This window comes from Xiphophorus couchianus, chromosome 24 (assembly GCF_001444195.1).
Source record: "Xiphophorus couchianus chromosome 24, X_couchianus-1.0, whole genome shotgun sequence".
In the NCBI taxonomy this organism is placed as follows: Eukaryota; Metazoa; Chordata; class Actinopteri; order Cyprinodontiformes; family Poeciliidae; genus Xiphophorus; species Xiphophorus couchianus.
Window position 1 is genome coordinate 16,295,373 of NC_040251.1, and position 24,438 is coordinate 16,319,810.

At 40.4% G+C, this 24,438-nt stretch overlaps 3 protein-coding genes across 5 annotated transcripts in view; 1 reads left to right on the forward strand and 2 right to left on the reverse strand.

Moving 5' to 3' along the window:
- Nucleotides 1–2,961, reverse strand: part of phf21b (PHD finger protein 21B) — an 80,898-nt gene extending 77,937 nt beyond the window's left edge. The window contains exon 1 of one of the 2 annotated variants that reach the window (XM_028011231.1): nt 1,069–2,961. In XM_028011231.1, the coding sequence (XP_027867032.1) occupies nt 1,069–1,122 (54 nt within the window). In that variant the 5' untranslated portion in view covers nt 1,123–2,961. The remainder of the gene's footprint in view (nt 1–1,068) is intronic. The other variant, XM_028011232.1, reaches the window with a different exon arrangement.
- LOC114140903 (uncharacterized) overlaps nt 1–24,438 on the reverse strand; it is a 1,158,965-nt gene that overhangs the window by 93,141 nt on the left and 1,041,386 nt on the right.
- On the forward strand, nt 14,777–23,605 carry nup50 (nucleoporin 50). Of its 2 annotated transcripts, none has more exons than XM_028011245.1 (8): nt 14,777–14,951; nt 19,364–19,442; nt 19,520–19,603; nt 19,678–19,867; nt 21,040–21,636; nt 21,763–21,844; nt 21,918–22,036; nt 22,848–23,605. In XM_028011245.1, the coding sequence occupies exons 2-8, from the start codon at nt 19,374–19,376 to the stop codon at nt 23,045–23,047; spliced, it is 1,341 nt and encodes a 446-aa protein (XP_027867046.1). In that variant the 5' UTR covers nt 14,777–14,951; nt 19,364–19,373; the 3' UTR covers nt 23,048–23,605. The 2 variants fall into 2 exon arrangements, with proteins under 2 accessions (XP_027867046.1, XP_027867045.1); XM_028011244.1 differs by having other exon boundaries at nt 19,369–19,442.

Genomic DNA, 24,438 nt, shown 5'->3' on the forward strand with positions numbered 1-24,438 from the left:
GCTCTCCTGGAAGAAACAGTGAATAAAATAGTAACAACCTGGCATCATTACTTGGAATTTATTATGATAAATCAAAATTCTTATAAATGCTACAATAAATGTCCATACCTACTAGAATCAAATATTTTAACATTCATAAATAGACAATTAAAACTAATAAAAGTTGCATAAATCATAAACTTTGTCAGAAAGAATGTCTGACAAGTGTAAAATAAGTCAACCCCGACTAAATACTGGGTTTTTCTAGGAAGACTTGGGCCAGTCCAAATATTTTAGTTTTACAAGCTAGAGCAAGCTAAAGCTAGCTTAGACTCCTTAAAAACTGCGGAATGGCCCTTTACTGGACTACTTCCATCTGCACACCAACTTCAGTCCCGTTCGACCCACTCAAAATGGACGCTAAAATCTTTCAACATTGCACAAGTTTGAGAAGAAAAGATGGCCACTTTTCCATCCAGTGCGTAGCTACGGACACTTCAGAGCTGCAGTCCTCCCCCGGGGGGCTGTTTGAGGAAACTTCCCAACACTCAAGTCGATGTGAGGCGAATAAAAAGGCAGGTTGGGTTATTTCTGGGAGAGAGTTGATGATGTTAACCGGAGCAGATTTATGCTGATAAAGTTTCTGCCTCACTCCGCCGAGCAGCCAGCCATACCGGCTGGAAGCCCGGAAACAAACCGCTAACCTGTGGGTCCAGCTCCGTCCCAGTTTCAAAACAGTTCGGCAGCAGAAAAAAAAAATCACGGATTCCTGAAAGTGTGTGAAGTTTAAAACAGGGAGGTAACAAAGCGGGCTCAGTTTGTAGCAGCTCATAAATATTCAGGTCGCGTCCTGATCGCCACAGTCAGCCAGCATCCCCGCATCAACACTCCAAATTCTCCCACAAAACAGCCTCCATCACCGGACAAAGTAGTGCAGAAAAGTAGCTTTAATTGTTGATCTTGGAAGTGACAGACATTCCCATTCCCAGCGGCATGTCGCATAGTTTTCCTTCCCCCTCGGAGTGTTTGATCTCTCACTCTCCCAAACAGCGATAAATGGGGACAGAAACAACACCATGTTTCACTTACCTGATGACACTGGAGCTCCACTTTCAGCGCCTCTTGTAGGCCTTGTAGTTCCATGTTCCCACCAGGAAAACACTTTTCTCCCACTTTGGACGCGGCCGAGACCAAGTTTAAGTGAATTAAAGATTTTTTTTAAAGCGACAATAACAATTGAAAGAAGAACTACTCCAGGCTGCAGAGCAAGTTCTCGCTTCTTTTTACACAGGCTGGGACTCATCACCCACTTTCCGCCCGTCTCCAAAAGTGCTCCAAACCCCACGGAACGGGCCCGAGTACGGCACGGCTGCTCTCCGGGGCACAGTCAAACTTGGACGGGTCCAAAGCGGTACCGGTTCGCCGTTCCTTTCGGTAATTTCGAGTTAAAAATCGGGGACTATATTTTGTCCGAGTCCGCGCCTTGATTTCACTTTGCCTGAGGAAAAGTTGCGCTTCGGCTGTCAATGGTAATTCTGAAGTTCCCGGATGGAGCAGACCCCCACTGACTGGGCATGCGCACTAAACACATGGAGCAAAGTAAAGGAATCACAGCCAGGAGTGATTTCTGAGCTACAAAGTGTTTTTGTTGTACCTGGAGAGACAAAATAACTTCGTTGTATACATAATTACATGTCTATATATTATTTTAGTAGTATTAATGAACATTTATTGTTATAAATATTTTTGCTTTTCTATGTTATTTTATTTATTATTCAACTGTACAATGTATATTTTCTCTATATAACAAATTCAAAGAGAAATACGGCTATGTGAGTCATATTTACTGCCACATTAATGCACAAAACATGCATATCTTCTCATTTAGGTGTCTAAACTGATCCACATATCCAAACAATATTTCATTTAACTTTACCTAACCCCCAAAAATATGTTTCAAGCAGGATCTCAATCTCAATCTCAATCTGAAATTGTAAAAAATAAAACTTAAGTGATTAAAATCATTCATTTTTTAATGCTAGTGTTTCATCAGTAAAGTTTAGTTTGACTGGGTGATTAAAAAAGTAACAAAATGATTTACACATAAGAAGCAGGAAGGTGAGCAGAGACACATCTGTACCTTAACCAGTCTTAATATTATGCTGGTTGGACTGTTCAGCCATTACACTTTAGTTCCCATTGAAGATTGCATCCATTTTTTTCTGCTCCCTGAACAGTTATATCCCAACCACTTTTACATTTCTCTGCTTGTCTCATAAAAAGTTCAGTTTTTTGCAGCTCAATAATTCAAATTTAACTGTGGATTATTTTCCTCAGCTTGTAGCAGCCAGTAGTTCTGCCTGGGCTTTTAGCAGGTGGATGAAAATTACATGGAGTCGTGCAATAAAAGGAGAAACAGAGTCTTTCTGGTTAGGCTGTTGTATTCTGCTCCCTTCTCAGGAAAACTCCTGTCACAGTTCACTGGAATATATTCAGCTAATAAACTTAATTTGTGTTTGAACTACACTTCACATTACTGTGTTGGACTAATACAAAAATAGTGTTTTGTTTTCCTGAACATATGTTTGCTTTTTATTTGCCAGCATTTTATTTTCAGTTTAAATAACTCCACTTATTGATAGCTCTTTTCAAAACCATCCATAATTCTGATTTAGTTTGACCAAAGCGTCTCCACTGCAAGGATTTTACACCTAGAGATGAATATTTTTACCCCTTTTACTTTGCAACACAACTCAAGCTCAATCAAATTGAGTGGAAAGCATCTGAACACATTATGTTTTGCCACAGATTCTAGGGTGGATTCGAGTCGGGGCTTTGACTAGACCATTTCAACACGTAAATACACTTCAATTTAAACTATTCAACATTTGCGCTGGCTGACAGTTTAGGTATTCTGTCCTGTTTTCAGGTAAACAGAGAACATATCTTCTCCCAGGATTGCCCTGTATTTGCTGAGTCCCCTATGATTTGTAACAAACTAAACATATTTTTGTTTTTTTACACAAAAAAGGAAAATATGTCAAGTACTGTCAGCGGCTCCAACCCCAACTGAGCTGTACGTGTCTGCAGCACCTCCAGAGTTACCATCAGCCTCTTAGCTGTGTCTCTCATTAATGCTCTTCTTACCCAACCTGTCACTTTTGTGTCATAATTTTGCCATTTTTGAATAATGGATCACACAAACCTTGGGATATTAATTATAACCTTATCTTGCATTAACATTTTCTAGAACTTTTTCTTTGACACAGACAGAGTTTATTGATAATTGGGTTCTAAAGTTAATTGGTTGTCCTGGAATTTATTTTATAAAAGAAAATTAATATAAATGTATAAAGTTCAGTGAAAACAATGTGTAATTTTAATTTTAAATCATGCTTATACACAACTTTGTTTGGTCTATCCCATAAAATCCCAGTAAAATACTTCAACTAATAAAGGTTTGATTCGGTTTGCTGTTTTTTAGTAAACTGGGGGGTTTATTTTTGCTTTATTTTTAACTTTTAAACAGTTCTGTTGTTTCTTCACACTCCAACATGGATCATTACCACAGTGTAACAGCAGGTTTAAAAATGGCAGCATGAACATTCACAGCTACAACTTCCTGAGAGAGAGTGAGGAAGTACAAATAAAAGACCAAATGTAGATTTGACTTTTAAAAGCCTCTAGATGAAGATGTTTTTGTGAAGCAGTTGGCTCTGCGAACACAACGAGGTCAAACGATTCAGGTTGTTCTCAGAAATCCTCTCGGTTCTCCCCCATTTCTCTCTGCCTTACCCCCAACACCTCCTCCTACCTCTTCCCACCTCACCTTAGCGATGATTGGTCAATGACGGAAAGAGGGCGGGAGCGCTGAGCCAATCAGGAGTTGTATCCTTAAAGCGACAGGGAGGACAGCCAATCAGCAGCAGAGGGGGTGGGGTTGCACGCAGGAGTATGTGATCTGAGAGTTGATGAAAATCAGAAATGGCAGTTAATGTTTGATTTTGTAGTTTTAGTCGACGGAACCAACTTTAATATGAACAATTACATCCCAGTGAAACAAATATGGGGGCTATAAGACGCTAAACAATCCTTCTGGGTGTTTTAAAGTATGTTTAAAATCACGATGAGAAGTAAAACAAGAGAAAGTAGCACCATGGACAGAGGAATCCGTCTCTGTTCAAGCTACACTCTTCAGTTTGGCTAACAACAACAACAACAAGACTGCTGAGCTGAAAATGGATTAGCTCGGGTAAACATTGACCAGAATTACTGAGTAAAGTTACAGCAGTGTCGGCAGCTTCCCTCCAGCTGACCCCCTCCCCCAGCCGGACAGCTCTGCTGCTACAACCGCTGCTAATTTCCATTTCACGGCTGAACGACTGAAACTCCCGAAGTCCTCCCGGTGCTGCTCCGTCACCGACACAGACTTCACATGAAGACAGCAGCTGCTTAACTGTTTCTACTTTTATTTACTTTCCTGCAGAGCTGCAGCAGGAAGGTCATTCTGAGCCCCCACCACCCAGAGTGTTTCTGTTCAACCATTATTTGGATTTTATGTGGCTTTTCAGGTCGTGGTCGGACTACTGATCATCCACAATGGAGAACAAGGACAAAGCTTTTGTTTCAGTTTTCCTCCAAACTTCTAGAAAAGCTTTGAATAGACTGAAAAACATTATTTAGCTGGAACTCAAACCGGAAAGAAGACAAAAGCTCAAAAATGAGTCAACAACAACCAACAAGATTAAACTAAAGATGAGTCTTATTATAGTAACAACAAAAGCTCATGGTCACAATCCCACATATTTTGCAACATTACAAGGAAAAACATCAAAGTGTTTTATGGAATTTTATACCAAAAGAATGGAGATTAAAATAATACATGCTGTTTTAGAATAAAAATCTGAAAACTGGCATACATTTTTATTCAGCCCTTTTTACGCTGGTAGACTTAACAACCCAGATCAACCAATGGCCTTCAGAAGTTACCTTATTGGTAAATAGAGTTTGTCTGAGAACATTAGTAAAGAAAAAGGATCATGAAGATCGAAGAACACAGCTAACACGTCAGATAGAAAGTTATAAAAAAGTTTAAGGCTGGGTTACATTATAAAACAATTTTAAAAAACCAACTAAATATGGCAGAACTGCAAACCTCTAAAGTTGTAAAACAAGGAGAGAATTAATTAGGAAAAGCAGCCAGGAAGACATAAGCATACTGGATGCATTTGTGGAAATAGAAATAAATTTAGGGTCATTAATCTGATTAAATAACATCAACAATGTTCTGAACCACTGCAGAATTAACCCAAAGAGGAGAATCATGCAGCTATCAGGTGAAGTTTACCTCAGACTGATTTTCCCTTTAAAGCGGTGCAGGAACCCAGACAGACTTTCTATCAGCTGGACGTTAGTTTTATCTCACAGTCCACCTCGGGCCAGGCCTGGACCGGCCATCTGTCATTTCTGGCAGAACCCAGCGAAGCCTGGCTGATCCTGCCGTCTGCCTGACGGGAAATGTTTAACGTGGGATATTTAGAAATCAAACAGCCTGCAGCGGGCAGCTCGACTGGCCACAAACACAAACAGTCTGAACATCGCTGTGTGATCGTCACCATTCATCTGCCTTCAGTTCTGAGCAAAGACATTAGCAACAGAAATAGAGTTTATGAGTTCAGCTGAGGATAAAAATTATGAAAACATGAGAGCAGGTGTCTTTATTTTTATTCTTTATAATTCAGTCTGCTTTGTAACACGTTCTTTAACTGAGAGATGAAACACTGAACAGGGAAGAAAACAGAATTTTACCGAAATCTTTTCATTAGCTTCATCAGGTTAGTCTGAGCAGGAAGCTACTTCATGTTACGCAACATAAAAACAGAATTCCAGTCTGCAATAATGAAACAATTGGATTATAATTTAATACATTAGTATTTATCAAACAATCTGCTTCATAACCTTCACACCATCAACAACAGCACACTGTAAAAATGAGACATTAAATGGTGATGAAAATATGTTGGATGGAAGGCACATTTCATCCACTGGTTGGTTATATTATCAGTTCTCTTGATTGATTGATTGATTGATTGATTATTTCTTTCTGACTTGGGCCTTGATTGGTTCTTTGCTAAGTTCCTTGTTGGGTCCGTGGTTGGTTCCAGTGGATGACTCTTTTGGTTAATTTCCAGGTTGTTTCCTCAGTTAGTTCCTTTGCAGGATGATTTTTCTGATCAGTTTCCAAGCTGGATTCATGTTTTGCTCCCTGACTGGTTTTCTGGTTGGTGTTCCTTTGAGGTTTCCTAAGTTGTTCTCTCGTTGGGTCTGTGGTTGACTCTTTTGGTTAAGGTGTTTCCTTGGTTAGTCATTCCCAGATTGATTTTCCTGATCAGTTTCCTAGTTGTTAGATCCCTGATTGGTTCTCTGTTGGTTTCTTGATTGGGTTCCTGAGTAGCTGTCTTGATAGTTCCTTTAGTTATTCAACATGTTTTTCATCCTGCCATTGAAACACTTTTCGACTTTTCTCTAGAGCCTCTCAGTCTCTGGTTTGATGTTTGTGTTTGAATCTTTTTGTTGCATCTCTGCTGGTGACATTGTACAATGAAAATACAACAAGAGGCTGCAAGCTTATTTCCTTCACAGGTTTTACCGGCCAACTGACCAACTCAGCCAGCCGTTATCACAGCTGCTGCTGAGTAACTTCCAAGTCATTTTACTCAACCAAGAACCTCTGGGCAACTGCATTGGACCAACCAGCAAGTTGTACACAGAAGAGACTTCGGCCACCAGTTAAACGTGTCCTGATATTACCAGTGGTCCTCCATCACCACAGAGCTTGCTCAACAACGGTTGCTCGACAACTGGCGTTATCGCCTGCAGGCCGTGGAGAGGGCAACATTTCCTGTTTTGCTGATGAACAGATACTGTGACATTTTCAAGGATTGTGTCTTTGGGCTTATAAAAGGTAAATGTCAGCCAGGATCAGTCAGAGAGCTGGCGGCAGAAATCAGAGCAGAGAAATGTACCTGAACACACACACAGCTCATGTTCATGTTGGCTTTATTAAAGCCTGGGCCAATTCTCACCATCAGTTAGACTGTTGGGTTTGATTATGATGAAATCAACCTTTTCATATCAGGTGGTGAGGTTTTGTTTAAGCTCCCAAATCATCTCAAAGATTATAAACATTACATTAGATTATAAAGACCATAATTCAGAGTTAAGGTAAGCCGGTTTCTAATGTCAGTAAATGCTGATCTTGATGGGGTATGGGAACTCTGACAGATCCTCCTGATTGGTTCTCTGGTTACTTCATTTAGTTGGTTCAGTTGATTGGTTGCCTGGTTCTCCTAGTTGGTGCCATTGATTGGTTGGCTTTCTGATTCTTCTGTCTGGTTTCCGGGTTATTCCCCTGGTTGGTTCAGATGGTTGTCTAGCTGGTTCTCCTTTCAGGTTGGTTCTTTGGTGAGTTCTACTTGTTGGGTCTCCTGGTTGGTTACATTGTTACTTTGATTGGTTGCCTGGTTGATTTTCTAGGTTGCTCATCAAGTGATCTCTAGTTGGCTACCATGGTTCATCTTCCTGGTTGACTCTTTGGTCAATTCTGTTTGTTGGTTTTCATAGTTGGTTCCTTGGTTAGTTTAATTGAATGTTCTCTTACTGGTTCTCCTGATTGGTTCCATTGTTACTTTGATTGGTCATCTGGCTGGTTCCCATGGTTCATTTTTCTCATTGGTTCTTTGGCAAGTTCTGCTTGTTGGTTCCATTTTGGTTGGTACTTTTGTTACTTTGACTGGTTGCCAGGCTGGTTTTCTACATTGCTTCTCTTCTGATCTCTGGTTCATTTTTCTGGTCAGTTCTACTTGTTGGTTCCACTGACTGGCTTCCTGTAATCCAGGTAGTTTCTTGGTGCATTCACTGGTTGCTTCACCAAAGAACTGGACAAGTTAAGGTGTTTCTTTTCTTCACAGAGAAGTTTGCATTCTTGATGTGACTTCATGCTGCAGAGGGATCAGAGACTGCAGCTCTCCACCTCAGGCTCCAGATTCTTTGAAAGGTTTCATGATTTTCTGCTCTGTGGAGGAAGAAACACACATATCCCTCCCAATCTTTATAAGAGGAACATTGTTTTCCATCAGTCTTGTGATTTTCTTACTTGTTCACACCTTTTTACAGAGTTTCTGTCTGTAATTGGATAAATTAAAATAACATGAATGAATCGCAGCTCTTCAGCGTCTCAGCTCTCTGCACCTGTCAGACTTCAGAGGATGTTTTTTGTCTCCTGCTGCTCTGCTGACAGTGTGAAGGTAAAGCTGCTGAAGCGATACTCTCAACAATCACACACCGCAGCGAGGCGGTGACCCACTTCTCTCTTTCAGAGCTTATTTCCTTTACTTCACCAAAAATAAATAAACACACAGTCTGCTGCGAAGTTGCTTTGGCGCCCAGCCGAGCAGATAAAGCCAGCAGCTCTGCCTCCGAGCTTGTGGCTTCACGACAAAATATAAATAAAATTAGCCGTCTGATGGGAGCGGCAGAAAAGTGGATAGTTTGGCTGGTCGTTGTCAGGCAGCAATAATATGCTGACACGCTGATGATTCAGGGTGTGTTTGTGTGTCAGAAGGAGGCAGAAGGCTGCAAAATAAACAAGCAGAGTCATAAAATCGGATTTGATTCAACAGGATTTTCAACGTGGAAGGAAAATATACACCTCACTGTCAGAAAAACTAGTTTATAAAAACATTTGTAGTTTAAAACTAGAGCTGGGCGATACATTGAATTTTCTGCTTGTGACGATTTCATTTTGGAGAATCTGTATTATTTTTTTCACCAATCAGAGTGGTGTCAGCACGCCCAGGGCCGCCATCTTGTTTTGGAGGTTGTATTTGTTGGACTTTGAATTCAGCTCAACTTCAAGAAACAATGAGTATATTTTCTGTCATTTGTTTTGTTCTTGAAGAAAAGGAAAAAATAGATTTAGAATCGGAAATCTGATTTGGTATTTTCAGCCATATTGCCCAGTTGTATTTAAATTCAGTTCTCATGTTATTTTGTATGGAAGTACAGAAAAGTCAAAAAAAAAAAAAAAGTCGTACACTTTAAGAATAAAAAATCCAGAAGCACACTTACACAAAAGTAAAATGAAAAAATTAGTGAACCTCCCTGTCTCTAAAATTCAACTGAAATGTAAATTTTTACCTTTTGCTATTTATTTTGTGTTATTTAAATTTTCTTTAAAACACTTTTAGAGTTTTTTGGTACAATTTACAATTTTGCCCGTTTTTTTTTTTTTCAGATAAAACTTTAAAAGTGCTGCTAAAAAAGCTTTGTTTACTTTTTTCAATGCTGCTCAATGATTAGTTCTTGTGCTGTAGTTTTTACATCCAATCCATAAGAGATACCAAAGGGCACCTGAGACACATTCCTTCTCTGACAGATTAATGGATCATAACCAGGGAGTTCAGGCCTTTTTTCAGGTATATTGTTGACTAAAGACTCTAAACTGTGTCTGGATTGAAGCCATTTTGAAAATGTCCCTTTTTGCTTATTGGATTGATTCATCTGAGGTGGTTTGGATGCTCAGGATTTATCAAACAGCTTTTCATCAATATCCTTGAGTTTCTACTGCAGCTCTTTGCTCCTATTTGATCTGAATTCATTATTAATCAGTATAATTCAATCATCTCCATCTGATTATCTCTGAGTCCCTTCAGTGTTTGTGGAGCCACTTCATATCAGAGCAAACAGTCTGTAATCAGCAGCTTTAACGAGACTGATGGATATTTCCCAGGTGGGAGCTGGATGTGAAGCAGCAGGGAGGAGGAACTCCTAAAAACCTTCAGACGGCGAGCTGCTGCTGCTGCTGCTGCATCCAGCAGAGAGGCATCAAACGCCGCCTTCATGCAGCTGCTGCATCGTTTCTGTTCCGACTGATGAGAAACGACAGACTGCTGCCTCTGCCTTCATCTGCACCTGGACGTCAGAATGACCCGAAAAGCAGCAGCGGAAATCCTGTTAACACAAAACAAGCAGATCCACAAAGAACTGATATTAATAAGACATTTTTGTTTGATATTAATAAAAAATATTAGCAGTGTTTCCTTTACAATTGTAGTGGAAACACTGCAAAACTCTGTCAATATTCCACTAAAGTCAAAAAACACAATGTTGCAATGGCAGTGTTTCCATGAAACAAGAAGCAAAATTAAAATCACATGTGAATAAGTTTGTTCACATGATTAGTCATTAAAAAACATGCAGCGCTGTTGTCCTCCAACCACTTCCTGTTTTCTTCTTCTTCATGGTTTGCACCAGTAGCAACATCCGGTTGATCGAGTCATGCGGTGCGAAAAATGTGTTTCCATTGCAGTTTTGCAAAATAAACCAATTTTGCTACGGCCAAAAAAACCCTCCTCATCCTAGCGCCAAAACTTCATATCAACTAAGGAGAGTTTTTTCAAAGTTGCCTGGTTTCCATTAAGCAAATATATTTTTGAAATGTCAAATTGTTCAATTTAATGGTGAGTTGGGAACACAGCTACAGATAACTTGATTAAAACCTGGATTGTTTAGATTGTTATTGCTTTATTTTACTCAATTCTCACAGACTAGACAGGTTTATTTTATTTGTTTTTTTAAAAATGAACATACCACATGTCCATTAGTCAGTAGCAGCCGGTTTGTACGTCAGTCACCTGAAACAACATCAGGCTGAATCTAAACATCGCAAGTATCTGGAGAAAATCCACCAAAGTCCAAATCCAGCTACCGGCAGCATTCAACCAGCCCAAAACGCTGCAAATGAGAAAACACACTGGTGCATTCAAGGACATCGGGATTATTATGTTTCATGTGAGTCTTTTTGAATCTGTTTGCAGCTATTATTGCACTTTTTTTCCACTTAATCCTGTTTTAAAAGGCCTCTGATTCCTGTGTTAAAGTTCAGATAATTTAAATATGTTTTTTTTTCTCTTAATGAAATCAACTTTGAAGGTCATTAAGAAACATCAGCTCTGCTTCATTTCTAGTAATTAATGTCCACATGACCCGGTAATTAATTCAAGCCAATTACAGCTTCATTTGAGCCTAATTGAGATGTAGATCTGTGAGCTGAGCAGGCAATTAGAGCGGAGATGTATGAAATGTTGCATTAAATAAAGTGACAGTCGGATGTTAATGATTTAATCACATATAATTAGTCTGAGGAAGAAATCTGAGGGCAGACTGCTGGTTGCACCAAACTCCATTCAAAAAACCCTCGATTTTAGGTTTCTGTCTGTTCACCGCTGGGTTTCAACAAAAAAATGAATAAATGAAATATTTAAAATAAATAAATGAGTGAAAAGAAGGAATGAGCAAATTAATGTGAGAATAAAACGAGTGTATAATAAATGATAATGATAAATGATTGAAAATTGATGAATATTATAACTGAATAAAAAAATGAATGAATAAAAACATCAACTGAAGAAATTTACTGAAAATTAAAAAGTAAAACAAATTAATCAATTATAATTAAACCAGTGAATTGATATAATGAATCAATGGAGGAATTACTCAATATAATATGAATAAATTAACAAACTAATTAATATGCATGGTGCGAGCAAATAAATATGACAAATAAATGAGCAAACAAATGAGTAAAGTAAAAAAAATTCAATTATGAATAAGTAAAAGGATGAATGAATGAATCAATGAGTGAACTACTGAACTGATGTGATGAATCAGTGAATAAACAAGCAGATGAATGAATGATTGTTTTCATGACACATGAGGATCATGCCAGAAGCTCAGCTTCACCTCGTTTACATTAATCCGCCATGTTGGAAATCCCCCAGCAGCTGCTGATCAATACCTCCTGATCCCGCTCAGGTAAAACCGGGTCATTAATTCTGCTCACAGCTCTGAAGCCCGGTTCTTTACATCCCGACCCTGCTGAGATCCAAGGAGCCCAGCCCGACTCGCTTTGAGCTGCCGCCTGTCCCGTCCCGTCCTCCAGCTGAGAGGGGGCCCCTGCTGGGTCCGGGAGCCACATGCTGAGCCGGGGGCCCCGAATCTTCGCCAGCACATGACGGCTGACTGCGCACAGCGGGACGGAGCTGCTGCTGGTTCTCAACAAGGTGGAGAGGAAATTACATTCATGACCAGGAAATCACATCCACATTTAACAGGTAAAACATACCAGCAGGCTGGAAACAGAAGAGTGATCCTTCACTGGAAATAGACTGACAATTGGAGCTAATCTGGCCTGCAAGCTTAGGTGGTCGATGAAGAAGGACACTTTTTTTTCTTTTTTTTACAGATAAATAACAAATTCTTTAAAAAATTAGAAACAAATAAATATATTTTTATCTATTAATTAAGTTTTTGCATTCATCTTAATTTTGGAGCAACTAGAACCACAAACCTTGACCTACTTTTCTCAAAACAAATCTTACTTCTCATATACGAAAAAAATCAACCCAAAAAACAAAACTATGAGCCTTGACTTATAAATCAACCCATTTTGTTCATTTTAATTAAATTAAAAATTACTTGGTGAACTTACTTAGTTCAGTATTGAGCAGACAGAATGAATAAAAGCCACCAAAAGTTTGTTTTAAAGACGTTTTTAAAAAACTGTGCAATTTTTCGTGGCCCAAAGTGCTTTCAACTTAACGACTTTGGTCCTCATGGTAAAAATAAATATATTTTCTTGCACTTTTAACGCTGTAAAATCGACCTCACTGCCTTCATTCTCTGCTTCAGTCAAACATCCCGTAAACCTGCGCCATGTTTTTCAGATGAGGAAAGTAAAACGTTGTTGGCCCAGGGCAGCGAACAGGCTGGGACCGCCCCTGGCTGTAGAGATAACACTATTAAACATTCCCCCAAGTTAGCAATCCTCAAATGTACGCAAAACGAGGCGGCTGCTGCTGTCAGCCAAATAAAACAGTTTTCTGTGACTTCTGAAATCCAATCTGCTGTCAGTCCTACAAGGTTTCCATGTGTGCAGAATCGGCGATGAGGCCATCTGCTGCTGCTGAGAGGAAAACAATTGGCAGCCTAACAGCTCAATATTTGAACATATAAATGTAAAAGCAGAGATGTTCTGAAAACAACTCGCTTTCTCCTGCTCTGTTTGGTCGGAAAAGGCAGATGCTCCATTGAGGGAAAGCTTTGCAAACCAGCAAGCCTCCGTTTTAAAGGTGAACATGTTTAATTTTCTTTACAAAAATAGTGGAATTCTTAAAAACTGAATTGATTATGTTGCCACTGCAGAGGAACCGAATGATAATCAAATGGATCTAAGTCTTTAAATGTGAGATCAATTAGCCGAAGACAATAAAAACAAGAAAAAATTTGGATGAAATAATATTTATCGAACAGAAAGCAACATGTTTGTGTTCCTGTAGGAATCCCTCAGGGCTTAAAGCTCAGACTGATACTGTTTATAACTCACATGGACGATTTGCTAGATTAACGTCTAGACAATCTGCAGACGTTACAGTAATTTTTATACAATGAAATGTACAAGAAGCTCCTTTGGTTTTCAGATAAACTCTGGATGAAGTAACAGAATTAGCTTGTTTGTTTACTGAGGACTACAAAGAAAAATACAAGCAAAAAAATCCTGAATGGATGTTGGAAAATTAACAGGAAGTTACTAACTGATAGTCTTTTGGGGTCGTATTTTTCCTTAGTAGGGAGAAACTCTCTTCTGTGTGGACTTAAATGATCAAACTCTGATTTGAATAACATTTAAAATCATTAAGTTGTCTTGTGTCAGTAAATAAGAAGCTGGATCAGATGAAAACCTTTAAAAAGCTGCTGTCAGTCAGCTTCACAGAAACGTTTTACCCTCATTTCTCTGACTGCCAAGTGTTTCCACGTCTCCTCGCCAGCTGGTCAGGGGGTCTCCTGCTGCCGCTGGGCCCCACAGCTCACTTCCTTCTTTCTGCAGCACCTGTTTCTGTTTGGCAGAGCCGAGCGGCATCCTGAAAGCTTGGAGACGAGCCATCTGCTGCCCGACTCTGCACCATTTTACCCCCAATCCCTGGCGTCTTTCATCCTGGTGATTTTCTCCTGCTCTGTAACTGGGAGATGGAAGAAAAGCTGGAACAGCCTCACTGACAAATCCCAAACAGCACAATTTAGCCGAAGGGGAAAGCTGTGAGTGTGGAGGTTAAATCAAAGCAGGATAAGTGCAGCAGAGAGGCTTTACCTCATGCAGGTGGAGAACTGCTTGTGTCTTATCTCAAATGTTGAAAGTTAGTTTTGATCCAGAAGCCAAGTTTTTTTTTCTAACTTGTTTTAGGAATGGATGCTGGGCTGAATTTAAAATCTCATTACAGCCTTTGCAGTTGTCACATAACTGGTCAATGTAGAGCTTTATTTAGCTGCAACAGTTACTGAGAGGATTTTTTTTTTTGCCAAAGCAAGTCAGAGTGTAAGCTAAAGGATCAGAGTTTTTCTTAATGTTTTTTATTTTTTTAATAATACTTCTTTGAATATGAATCTCCAGAGATTCGGCAGCAGGTCCAGAACAGAAGCTTCTTTAGCCTTTTTTAAGTCACTGATGATGGCAGAAGAAATTTACCAACAAATTGAGTTACTTTGAGTATCAAAACTAACAAAGGTGCTTTAATACAAAACAGAAAACGTATCGTCAGTATTTAGTCTGGTCACTGGTAACAAAAGCGTCTCGTTCTTAGATCATAAATATATGTTTTCGGGGCGACTGGAATAAAGCACAATAATTTTCTCTGGTTGTGGACTACAAATCCCAGAGCGAATGCCGCTTCTCTTATTGCGCATGCGGGAGAAGGTGGGGCGCGCGGACTCAGCGGCTGTGTGAAATGGCGGCTCTGATTTGAAACACACTGAGGCGATTCCAGTGAATTTAGGAGAGATTTTAAAACGGTTTGCTTCACTTGGATCAGCCAGACAGTCGCGCAGAGGGAGAGATCGGAACTGGTCCCGTATTAAAGGTTTGTCTACCTTTAATAAAATTGGTTAAGACAGATATTAGCGCGTTATACGTGGTTGTTAGCTGTTAGCTGCTAACAGGCCGCCCGGTGAGCCGCGGCTAGCCGGCTAGCTGAGCTAACACTGTACTCCTAGTCCAACAGCGGCATCATAACAGAGTCTGACCATCTAAAATAATACAAGTTTAACCGCACATCTCGTTAAAGTTGAACATTTTGGAAGTTGGAGTTTTGATCCATGATTAGTCCGCGAGGAAAGCTAATAAATGAGGCGAATTCACTGTTAACTGCCAATAACGGCAGGTATTGCAGACATTATTTGAACTTTAGTTATTTGGATTTTACCAGATCTTCGGAATGAATTCGTAGCTGTGTAAATATTTTATTTCCTGTTGCATCTTGTGTTGATTCACAACATTGGTTGCTTTAAAATGTTCGATATAAACCCAGAGGAGGATGGAGTGGTCAGAAATTAGACCCAGGTAAGAATAGCACTACTATAAAAGATTTTCACTCAAGTAAAAGTAAAAAGTACTCAACAGTAATAAAAACTGCAACTAACTGATCAGGACCTCTGATTTAATATTTAAAATAACTCATGGTAAACACAAAAATGTGAAGATATTGGCAAATTCTGGCATCTTAAAGACTGAAATGAAAACATTAATGGGAATTAATAACATAATTATAAAGCAACAAATTCAAGCTGAATAAACACTTTTCCAATTTATATATTTTTTAAATATTCAATCAATCAATCAATCAAATTTTATTTGTATAGCACATTTCAGCAGCAAGACATTTCAAAGTGCTTTACATCATTACAAACACAGAAACACAATGCAATATAGAATCAATAATCAAAACAAAGCATTAAGTCAAGTTCCATCAATACATTTGTAATTGATTACATTTCAAATACAATTCTAAACAGGTGGGTTTTTAGTTGAGATTTAAAAGAAGTCAGTGTTTCAGCTGTTTTACAGTTTTCTGGAAGTTTGTTCCAAATTTGTGGTGCATAGATCCTGAAAGCTGCTTCTCCTCGTTTGGTTCTGGTTCTGGGGATGCAGAGCAGACCAGAACCGGAAGACCTGAGAGGTCTGGAAGGTTGATACAACAACAGCAGATCTTTAATGTATTGTGGTGCTGAGCCGTTCAGTGATTTATAAACTAACAACAGTATTTTAAAGTCTATTCTTTGAGCTACAGGGAGCCAGTGGAGGGACTTTAAAACTGGTGTTATGTGCTCTATCTTCCTGGTTTTAGTGAGAACGCAAGCAGCAGCATTCTGGATCAGCTGCAGCTGTTTGATTGATTTGTTGGACAGACCTGTGAAGACGCTGTTGCAATAATCAATACGACTGAAGATGAAGGCATGGATGAGTTTCTCTAGATCTGGCTGAGACATTAGTCCTTTAATCCTGGAAATGTTCTTCAGGTGATAGAAGGCCGACTTTGTAACTGTCTTTATGTGGCTCTGGAGGTTCAGGTCAGAGTCCATCACTACTCCCAGGTTTCGGGCCTGATCGCTGGTTTTCAGTTGTAATAACTGAAGCTGCGCATTGACTCTAGATCTATAACTCTAGATCTATAACTCTAGATCGTTCCTCTTTAGGTCCAAAAATAATAACTTCAGTTTTGTTTCTGTTCAACTGGAGAAAGTTTTGGCACATAAACACATTTATCTGTTCTAAGCATCTGTTCAGTGATTGGATGGGGTCAAAGGTCACCTGGTGACATTGTAATGTAGAGCTGTGTGTCATCTGCATAGTTATGGTAGCTAATATTATTTCCTGTTATAACCTGAGCTAGTGGGAGCATATAAATATTGAATAAAAGGGGTCCTAGGATTGAACCTTGGGGTACCCCACATGTGACCTTTGACCTCTTTGATGAAAAGTTTTCAATTGAAACAAAGAAATCCCTGTTCTTTATGTAGGATTTAAACCAGTTAAGCACTGGACCGGAGAGTCCGACCCAACTCTCCAGTCGATTCAGTAATATATCATGATCAACAGTGTCAAAAGCTGCACTGAGGTCCAACAGAACCAGCACTGTGGTTCTGCCACAGTCCGTATTTCTATGGATGTCATTGAACACTTTTACGAGGGCGGTCTCTGTGCTGTGGTGAGCACGAAAACCAGACTGGAAGGAGTCAAAGAGGTTGGTTATAGTTAGGAAGCTAGTTAATTGTTTACACACAGCTTTTTCAATAACTTTGCTGATGAATGGGAGGTTGGAGATCGGCCTGTAATTCTGCAGTAGTGATTTGTCCAGATTGTTATTTTTTATCAGTGGTTTGATTACTGCTGTTTTCAAAGCCTGGGGGAAAACGCCTGATGAGAGCGATGAGTTTACTATTTGGATCAGATCAGCAGCAATAACAGGCAGGACTTTCTTAAAGAAATGTGTGGGTAAAACATCCAGACAGCAGGAACTGGAGCTTAGTTGACTTATAATTTCCTCTAAGGTTTTAAAATTAAGTAGTTGAAATTGGGTCATTTTTCCTGTATTTGTTTTGTTTGGGCACAGCATTGGTACTGACTTTATAGTGGATGTACAGATTAATCCTCTGATTTTTTGAATTTTCTCTGAAAAGAACCTAGAAAACTGGTTGCAGGCGGCAATACATTGGAATTCAGGCGGTAAAATCACAGGAGGGTTTGTGATTCTGTCAACTGTTGCAAATAAAGCTCGAGCATTGTTAATGTTTTTGTTTATGACATCTGCAAAGAAAGCCTCTCTTGCATGTTTTAGTGTTAAATGATAGTTACGTAGTCTTTCCTTATATATGTCACAATGAACGTGGAGTTGAGTTTTACGCCATTTTCGTTCTGCCCTACGGCAAAGTTGTCTTGCAGATCTAACTGTTTGTGCATTTCTCCATGGAGATTTCTTTTTACCAGACACAACCTTCATTTTAACTGGGGCAATGGAATCAATAATATCTGAGACTTTAGACTGAAAATCATTTACCAACTTATCTACGTCATTACAACTTAAGGGTGAGGAAGAAGAGTAGATTTGATTAAAAGTTTCTGCTGTGTTTTCAGTGAGAGAACGTTTTGTGATGGTTGCTGTTTGTCCAAGTGGGTTAAAAGATAAAGAACTTTCAAAAATAACAGCGAAGTGATCCGACAGGGCGACATCAGTTACAGAGACATTGGAAATATTCACACTCTTACTGATAACCAGGTCCAGTGTGTGTCCTTGAGTGTGTGTTGCTTGTTTGACATGTTGTGTTGGACCAAAAGTCTCTAAAATATTAGAGCTTTTTTGCCCCTCTGTCTTGGGGGTTGTCAACATGAATGTTGAAATCACCAACGATTATTAAACAATCATAATCAATACATATGAGAGATAGAAGCTCATTCAAGTCAGTAAAGAAATTTTCCACAAAAGTTGGAGTTTTGTATAAAGTTACAGTCAAAGTTCGTTTGCGGCCTTTAACCTCAATACCAAGATACTCAAAAGAGGTGAAGTGACCCAAAGAGATTTTACTACAATTTATGGTATTCTTAAATATTGAAGCCACGCCTCCTCCTTTTTTGTGTTTTCTATTCTCATTGAAGAAATTGTAGTTAGGAGGCGCAGATTCAATTAGTACGATCGATTCATTATTGTATTGTACCCATGAAATCAATACCTAAAGTAACTGATGTGTTAATGTGTCAAAAAGACAGAAAATAACTTTATAATAACAAAGATTGTGTACAGAAAAGAGGTCTCACTTTAACTTAAACTGTAGGTTTGTTTGGCGCCATTTTGGTTCAACTAAACTTGTTCTTCATTCTTTTACTCAAGCAAGAGTAGAGATGCACTAAAATAAGTTTTTTTTTTTTTTTTTTACAAAACATTATTGAAACGTTTAGGAAAAAAATGAATTAAAACTCACCAGAGGTTCTGTTCTGTATTTGTTGGATTCATAGTGCTGATGAATATTGTCCTTTTATTTTCTTTAAATCATCCATTTGTTCTCATCAGGTTTCCTTGGCTTTATGGCAGCAACTAAAATTAACAGAATATTTATTTATATGATTAAAACACAATAAAATGAAGCTTGCTTTACATTATTTCTCAATACTTACAACATGTATATTAACTTTTTGAGTTAAAAATATCAGATTAGGGTGAAAATAAGGATTAATCTTGTAGTTCAGTTCATTTTTTGCTCTATTATACATTATGCTCTTTAGAAAAACACAAACTGATTCATCTGAGACTTGAAAGAAAACAGTGACCCGACTCACTGGAAGCAGGAAGTTTCTATAAAATCCCACCTGGCTGTCGTCTAGTTTAACTATTAATTATTGAAGCTGCATTTTAATTCTAAAGCAGCCAATCAGAACCAGACTGACTGAGGAATGAGGAGGAGTTTCCTCCAGCTGATGACGATGATGCTGATCTTCTCCCAGAGCAGGTGTGATGGCGAAGAGGATCGCTGATAAGGAACTGACAGACAGGAACTGGGACCTGGAGGAGGAGGGAGAGGAGGTGAGTTCACGACGCCGCGTTGTCGTTTTGTACGTGAAGGCAATGTTGCTGAGCTGTGATTGGCTGTTCTCCACCAGGCCGGGACGTTTTCTGTTGCGAGTGAGGATGTGTTGAAGAGCCGCCCCATAAAGAAAGCCAAACGCAGAAACACTGGAGGAGAGGTAGAACCACTTCCTGTTTCCCCCCGCTAGTCGCTGCTAGCCGCAACAGTCACTAAGGTCTGTTTGTGTTTCAGAGCGAAGGGGGAGGAGCTTTCAAAGGGTTTAAAGGCTTCTCCATGGCAACATCCTCAACCACGCCCTCCAGCAGCCTCACAGCGTTCTCCGGATTCGGGGGTACCGGCAGCTTTAAAGGCTTTGGAGGCCTGAGCAACGGAACCGGCTCCACAGCTTCGTTTGGAGGATTCCCGTCTGCTGCAAAGGCCGGTGAGGAAAGCTACTGTTACCGTAGCAACACTGACTGCCTCGTCTTTAACAGTCGGCAGTTATTAGTGTTGATGCACCGAGAGTTTCAGATTATCATCATGTTGGTAAAAGTTGAATCTTCAGTTTTAGTCTAAAACTGGAGGAAAGATGAGTAAAAGTGTCTCCAGCTGTTAAACATTCAGTTGAACATCTGGATGAACTCTGCAGGTTTTTAATGTTTTAGATTTTTTTAAATTTCATGTCAGGAAAAAGGAAAGATTCTATGTTTTACTTTTTGAGATTATTGTAACACTTTCAATAAGATAATGTTAAATGCCTTTAGCCTGTTAATGTGTAAAATATGATCTAAATCACTCAATTTATTGAATCACAAAGAAAAAGAATAATTTTATTTGGAAGATTAAACTGTTTTATAAACATGTTGGGAGCGTAGAAACAGAATTTTCCAGTTTCGATGTATGATCTGCTGTTTATAGTCTGATTCTTTATTCTTTATCTTTTTATTTTTTATTTTTTGGCTGCTCAGTGGCGCAGTTGGTAGCACTGTTGCCTTGCAGCAAGAAGGTCCTGGGTTCGATTCCCGGCCCGGGGTCTTTCTGCATGGAGTTTGCATGTTCTCCCTGTGCATGCGTGGGTTCTCTCCGGGTACTCCGGCTTCCTCCCACAGTCCAAAAACATGACTGTCAGGTCAATTGGTTTCTCTAAATTCTCCCTAGGTGTGAGTGTGTGTGTGCATGGTTGTTTGTCCTGTATGTCTCTGTGTTGCCCTGCGACAGACTGGCGACCTGTCCAGGGCGAACCCCGCCTCCCGCCCGGAACGTAGCTGGAGATAGGCACCAGCAACCCTCCCGACCCCATTAGGGACGAAGGGTGAACAGAAAATGGATGGAATGGATCTTTATTTTTGATCTTTTATCTTGTTTTTATTCGACTAACTGATTAGAGAAAATTGATCAGCTGTCAGAGCCAGAAACACAAACATTCAACCCAGCATATTTAGGAAACACACACACACACACACACCTGCAGTAAATGCACCTTCATGAGGTCCAGGCTTCTCTGCTGCTCTGTGATGCAGTGTGATGAGGAGGGGGCGGGGCTTGTTTGCTCCCTCCCTCTCTCTCTTCCTGCTCCTCGATCACTCGCCTCTCTTTCTCTCTCTCTCCTCTCAGGTGTGGCGTTCAATGGGCCCTCCTCAGCCCAGCCCGGCACTGACATCGTGGCCCAGCAGACCAATGGCTCCGCCCCCGGCCCTAGCCCCGCCCCCTGCAGCCGCAGCAGGGAGTACAGCCGGCAGCTGACGGCGCTCAACCAGTCGGTGCGCGACTGGATCAGCAAGCATGTGAACGACAACCCGCTGTGCGACCTCAACCCCATCTTCAGAGACTACGAGCGCCACCTGGCCAGCATCGAGCAGCAGTACGGCGCCGGCGCCGAGGAGACGCAGCAGGGAGACGCCTCCACTCCCCCTCCTCCTGCTCCCTCTTCATCATCCTCCTCTTCCTCAGTGGCTCTGTTCTCCTTCAGTAAAACCTCGACAGAAGATCCGGGTCAGAAACGCTCCGGCTCGGCGCCGCTCCCTGCTGGCGTGTCCTTTAACTTCGGGCAGAAGGTGGACGCACCCGCCCTGGGGTCCTTGGCATCCAAACCGTCCGTCCCCAGCTTCTCCTTCTCCTCCTCATCCAATCAGAGCTCCCCGTTCGGAGCAGCTGGACCCTCGGCTGCATTGTCCTTTGGCGGGACCAAAACTTCAGATGCTCCAGCTGCAGGTCGCTAACATGGCCGCCAGCGTTTAACTCTTTGTTCTGGGATATTTTGCTTCAAATCGGACGTTGCTGCTGTTCTTCTTGTTTACTGGAAGAAATCTGAACTTTTTCTCTTTTTCCTCCTTCCAGACGACAAAGACGAAGAATCGGAGGAGCCTCCCAAACCAGAGGTCAAGGAGGTCAAAGAGGACGACGCCTTCTACTCTAAGAAGTACGTGTGGAAACTCCGGCGGCGGCGCTCAGTCATTTACAGAAATAACGGAGCGTTTTCTCGTTTCCATCAGGTGTAAGTTATTCTACAAGAAGGAGTTGGAGTTCAAAGAGAAAGGCGTGGGAACGCTGCACCTCAAACGCACCGCAGAGGGGAAGACCCAGATGATCATCAGAGCCGACACCAACCTGGGTAAAACGCCTCTAAATTCCCACACCATCAGCCAGTCAGTAAACTCGTCCCAGACGAGGAGGAAGGTTCATCTCAGTAAACCAGGAAATGAGAACATTTCTGGCCCTTATTCTGGTTTTCTGACAAACTGAGTTTAGTGTTTTCATTAACTGACCAATAATCCCCAAAATTATCAGAAATAAATGATATTTAACTTTTTGAATTTACTCAAATAATTGCATTTTGAATCATATTACTGAGATGAACCTGCTTGTTTTATTGTTTCAGTCAAGTTTATAACAACCTGGGTAGAGAAAGATGATTTATTCAGATCTCACACAGGTGGCGCTGCAGTGGGGAGATCAGATAAACTTAAATAGATCTAGTTTTTTCTGAATGATCTTAAAATGATTTTAACTCAGCGGTTGCATGGTTGGACATGTTTAATTTAAATGGTTTTATTTAATCATCCTCCATGTTCTCAGCAGCTGAATCTTGTTTTCGGACCCTCAGAATAATTAATCCGTAGTAAACTATTCAACACACCTGATCAAAGTGGCTCATGAACGGGCTGCTGATCAGATGAGGCAAATGAAACTTTTCAATCAGGCGTTGCAGGAGTCACCTCAAAGCAGTGGTCAAACGGCTCCACCTGCTGGACAAACACAGGAAGTGCAGTCAGAGTCTGATTTATTGAAGTAAAACCCTTAGTTTTGAGTTGTTTTATTTCACCTTCATTCGCTCTTAAAGCTTTAAATTGAAGGCAAAAAGTTATTGAGAGTTTTTATTCATCTGTTTGCTAATAAAAGTTTTTTTTTTTTTTCCTGGTCAGGAAACATTCTGCTGAACATCCTTGTGCCGCCCACCCTGCCGTGCTCGCGGGTCGGGAAGAACAACGTCATGGTGGTCTGTGTGCCGAACCCGCCCGTCGACGACAAGAACCCGAGCGTGGCCGTCCCCCTGCTGATCCGAGTGAAGACCGCAGAGGACGCCGACGAGCTCCACAAGACGCTGGAGGAGAAGAAACGCTGAGGTGGAACCAAGCGGCGCCGCCTGAGCCTCCCTGACCCGACCCAGTCACCCTCACTCTGTTCCAACTCATCCTGCTAAATCAGCTGTTCAGTCATCATGCTGTGAAATGTTTTTGTTTAAATCTGAAACAGGTCGTAGTGCGACTACATTCCCTCTGGGTCCACGCTGCCGTCCCAGTTCTGTTCCGACCGAACGGATCGGGACCGGAGCGCGGATCCAAACGAGTCGGTTTGTTGGAGGAAATTGAGGAGGGCGGGTGGACCTCCAAACAAAGGGCCAGTCGATTTGGTTTTACAAATTATACACCTGCAGTAATATTTGTTTTTATATATATTTTAAGGAGCGTTTAGAGTGAATCTGCTGAGTGAATGTTCTGGAAACTATTTATTGTGTCTGCAGGATTTTTACTCTGACAGAAGCTCGAGTGAAACGGTGTGGGAGTGAATCAGAACACTTTTACTCTGTTGTCCTGTAAGCACGAACTGTGGCTTTCCAAGTGTCCTTTGTTTGGCCTTCAGGATGAGACTCATTTGTAAAGAATAAAAGGAAACAAACGATCCTGGCTGTCATTACCTGGTTTTGTTTTCAAATTCATCTAAATAACAAGTTTGTTTACAAAGTAAGTAAAGCTCAAAATTTTATTTTATTAGCTTTTGTTTCCTATTCCTCATAGGTCAACATGGCCTGTTCAAGCATTTTGATGTATTCAAAACACATGAATACATCAAAATGCATTCATGGCACAATGCTTACATCACCATTCCACATAATACATTGGGTTGAATTCAGTTTGTTTTTATTCAATTTTAAATCCTCCAAAGTTCAAGTTCCAATGCACTTTGTCCTTCCACTTAACTTTACCAATAATATGCTTGGCTATAGTGGCTTTTTCTGAGTTTTATTTATTGCACATAAAGTCATGAGTGTTAAACTGAGTAAAATGTAGCAACAGCAGGAAGACTGCCATGTTCGTTTTGTTGGCGTACCTTATAGATGAAGGGCGTCTCATTTCTTAGGGGAACACTTTAAACACTACACCCCCTCATTTAGCTTAATACATAAAAAATACCACTATAAGCATTCATTTAATGTTGGTTTAAGTGTGTTCCAGAATATTCTCCGTCTGTAGGTCAAACAGCCGCATCTCTTCACCCTCCCCCTGTTAGCAAAGACTGGGGCTGAAATGTTCCGAATATTTCCACCAACACCGACGAGATGGCTGCGCAGGTAAACAAAGAAACTCAAATGTAAGTATTTAAGCCAGGATTTACATTCAAGGCTTCACTTCAAATGTGTAGAGAAGCCAATAAGCGCATCCCAGTTCTCACCATGACTCGCCCCGGTTTACACAAAAACAAAAGTATGCTAATAAATGTAGCATATTAGCTTGT

Excerpts from the sequence above, each read along its gene's own strand:
- nup50 (XM_028011245.1), top strand. The coding sequence starts at position 19,374 with ATGGCGAAGAGGATCGCTGATAAGGAACTGACAGACAGGAACTGGGAC. Across the intron at positions 19,443-19,519 it reads TGGAGGAGGAGGGAGAGGAG|GCCGGGACGTTTTCTGTTGC; the intron begins GTGAGTTCACGA and ends GTTCTCCACCAG. Across the intron at positions 19,604-19,677 it reads GCAGAAACACTGGAGGAGAG|AGCGAAGGGGGAGGAGCTTT; the intron begins GTAGAACCACTT and ends TTTGTGTTTCAG.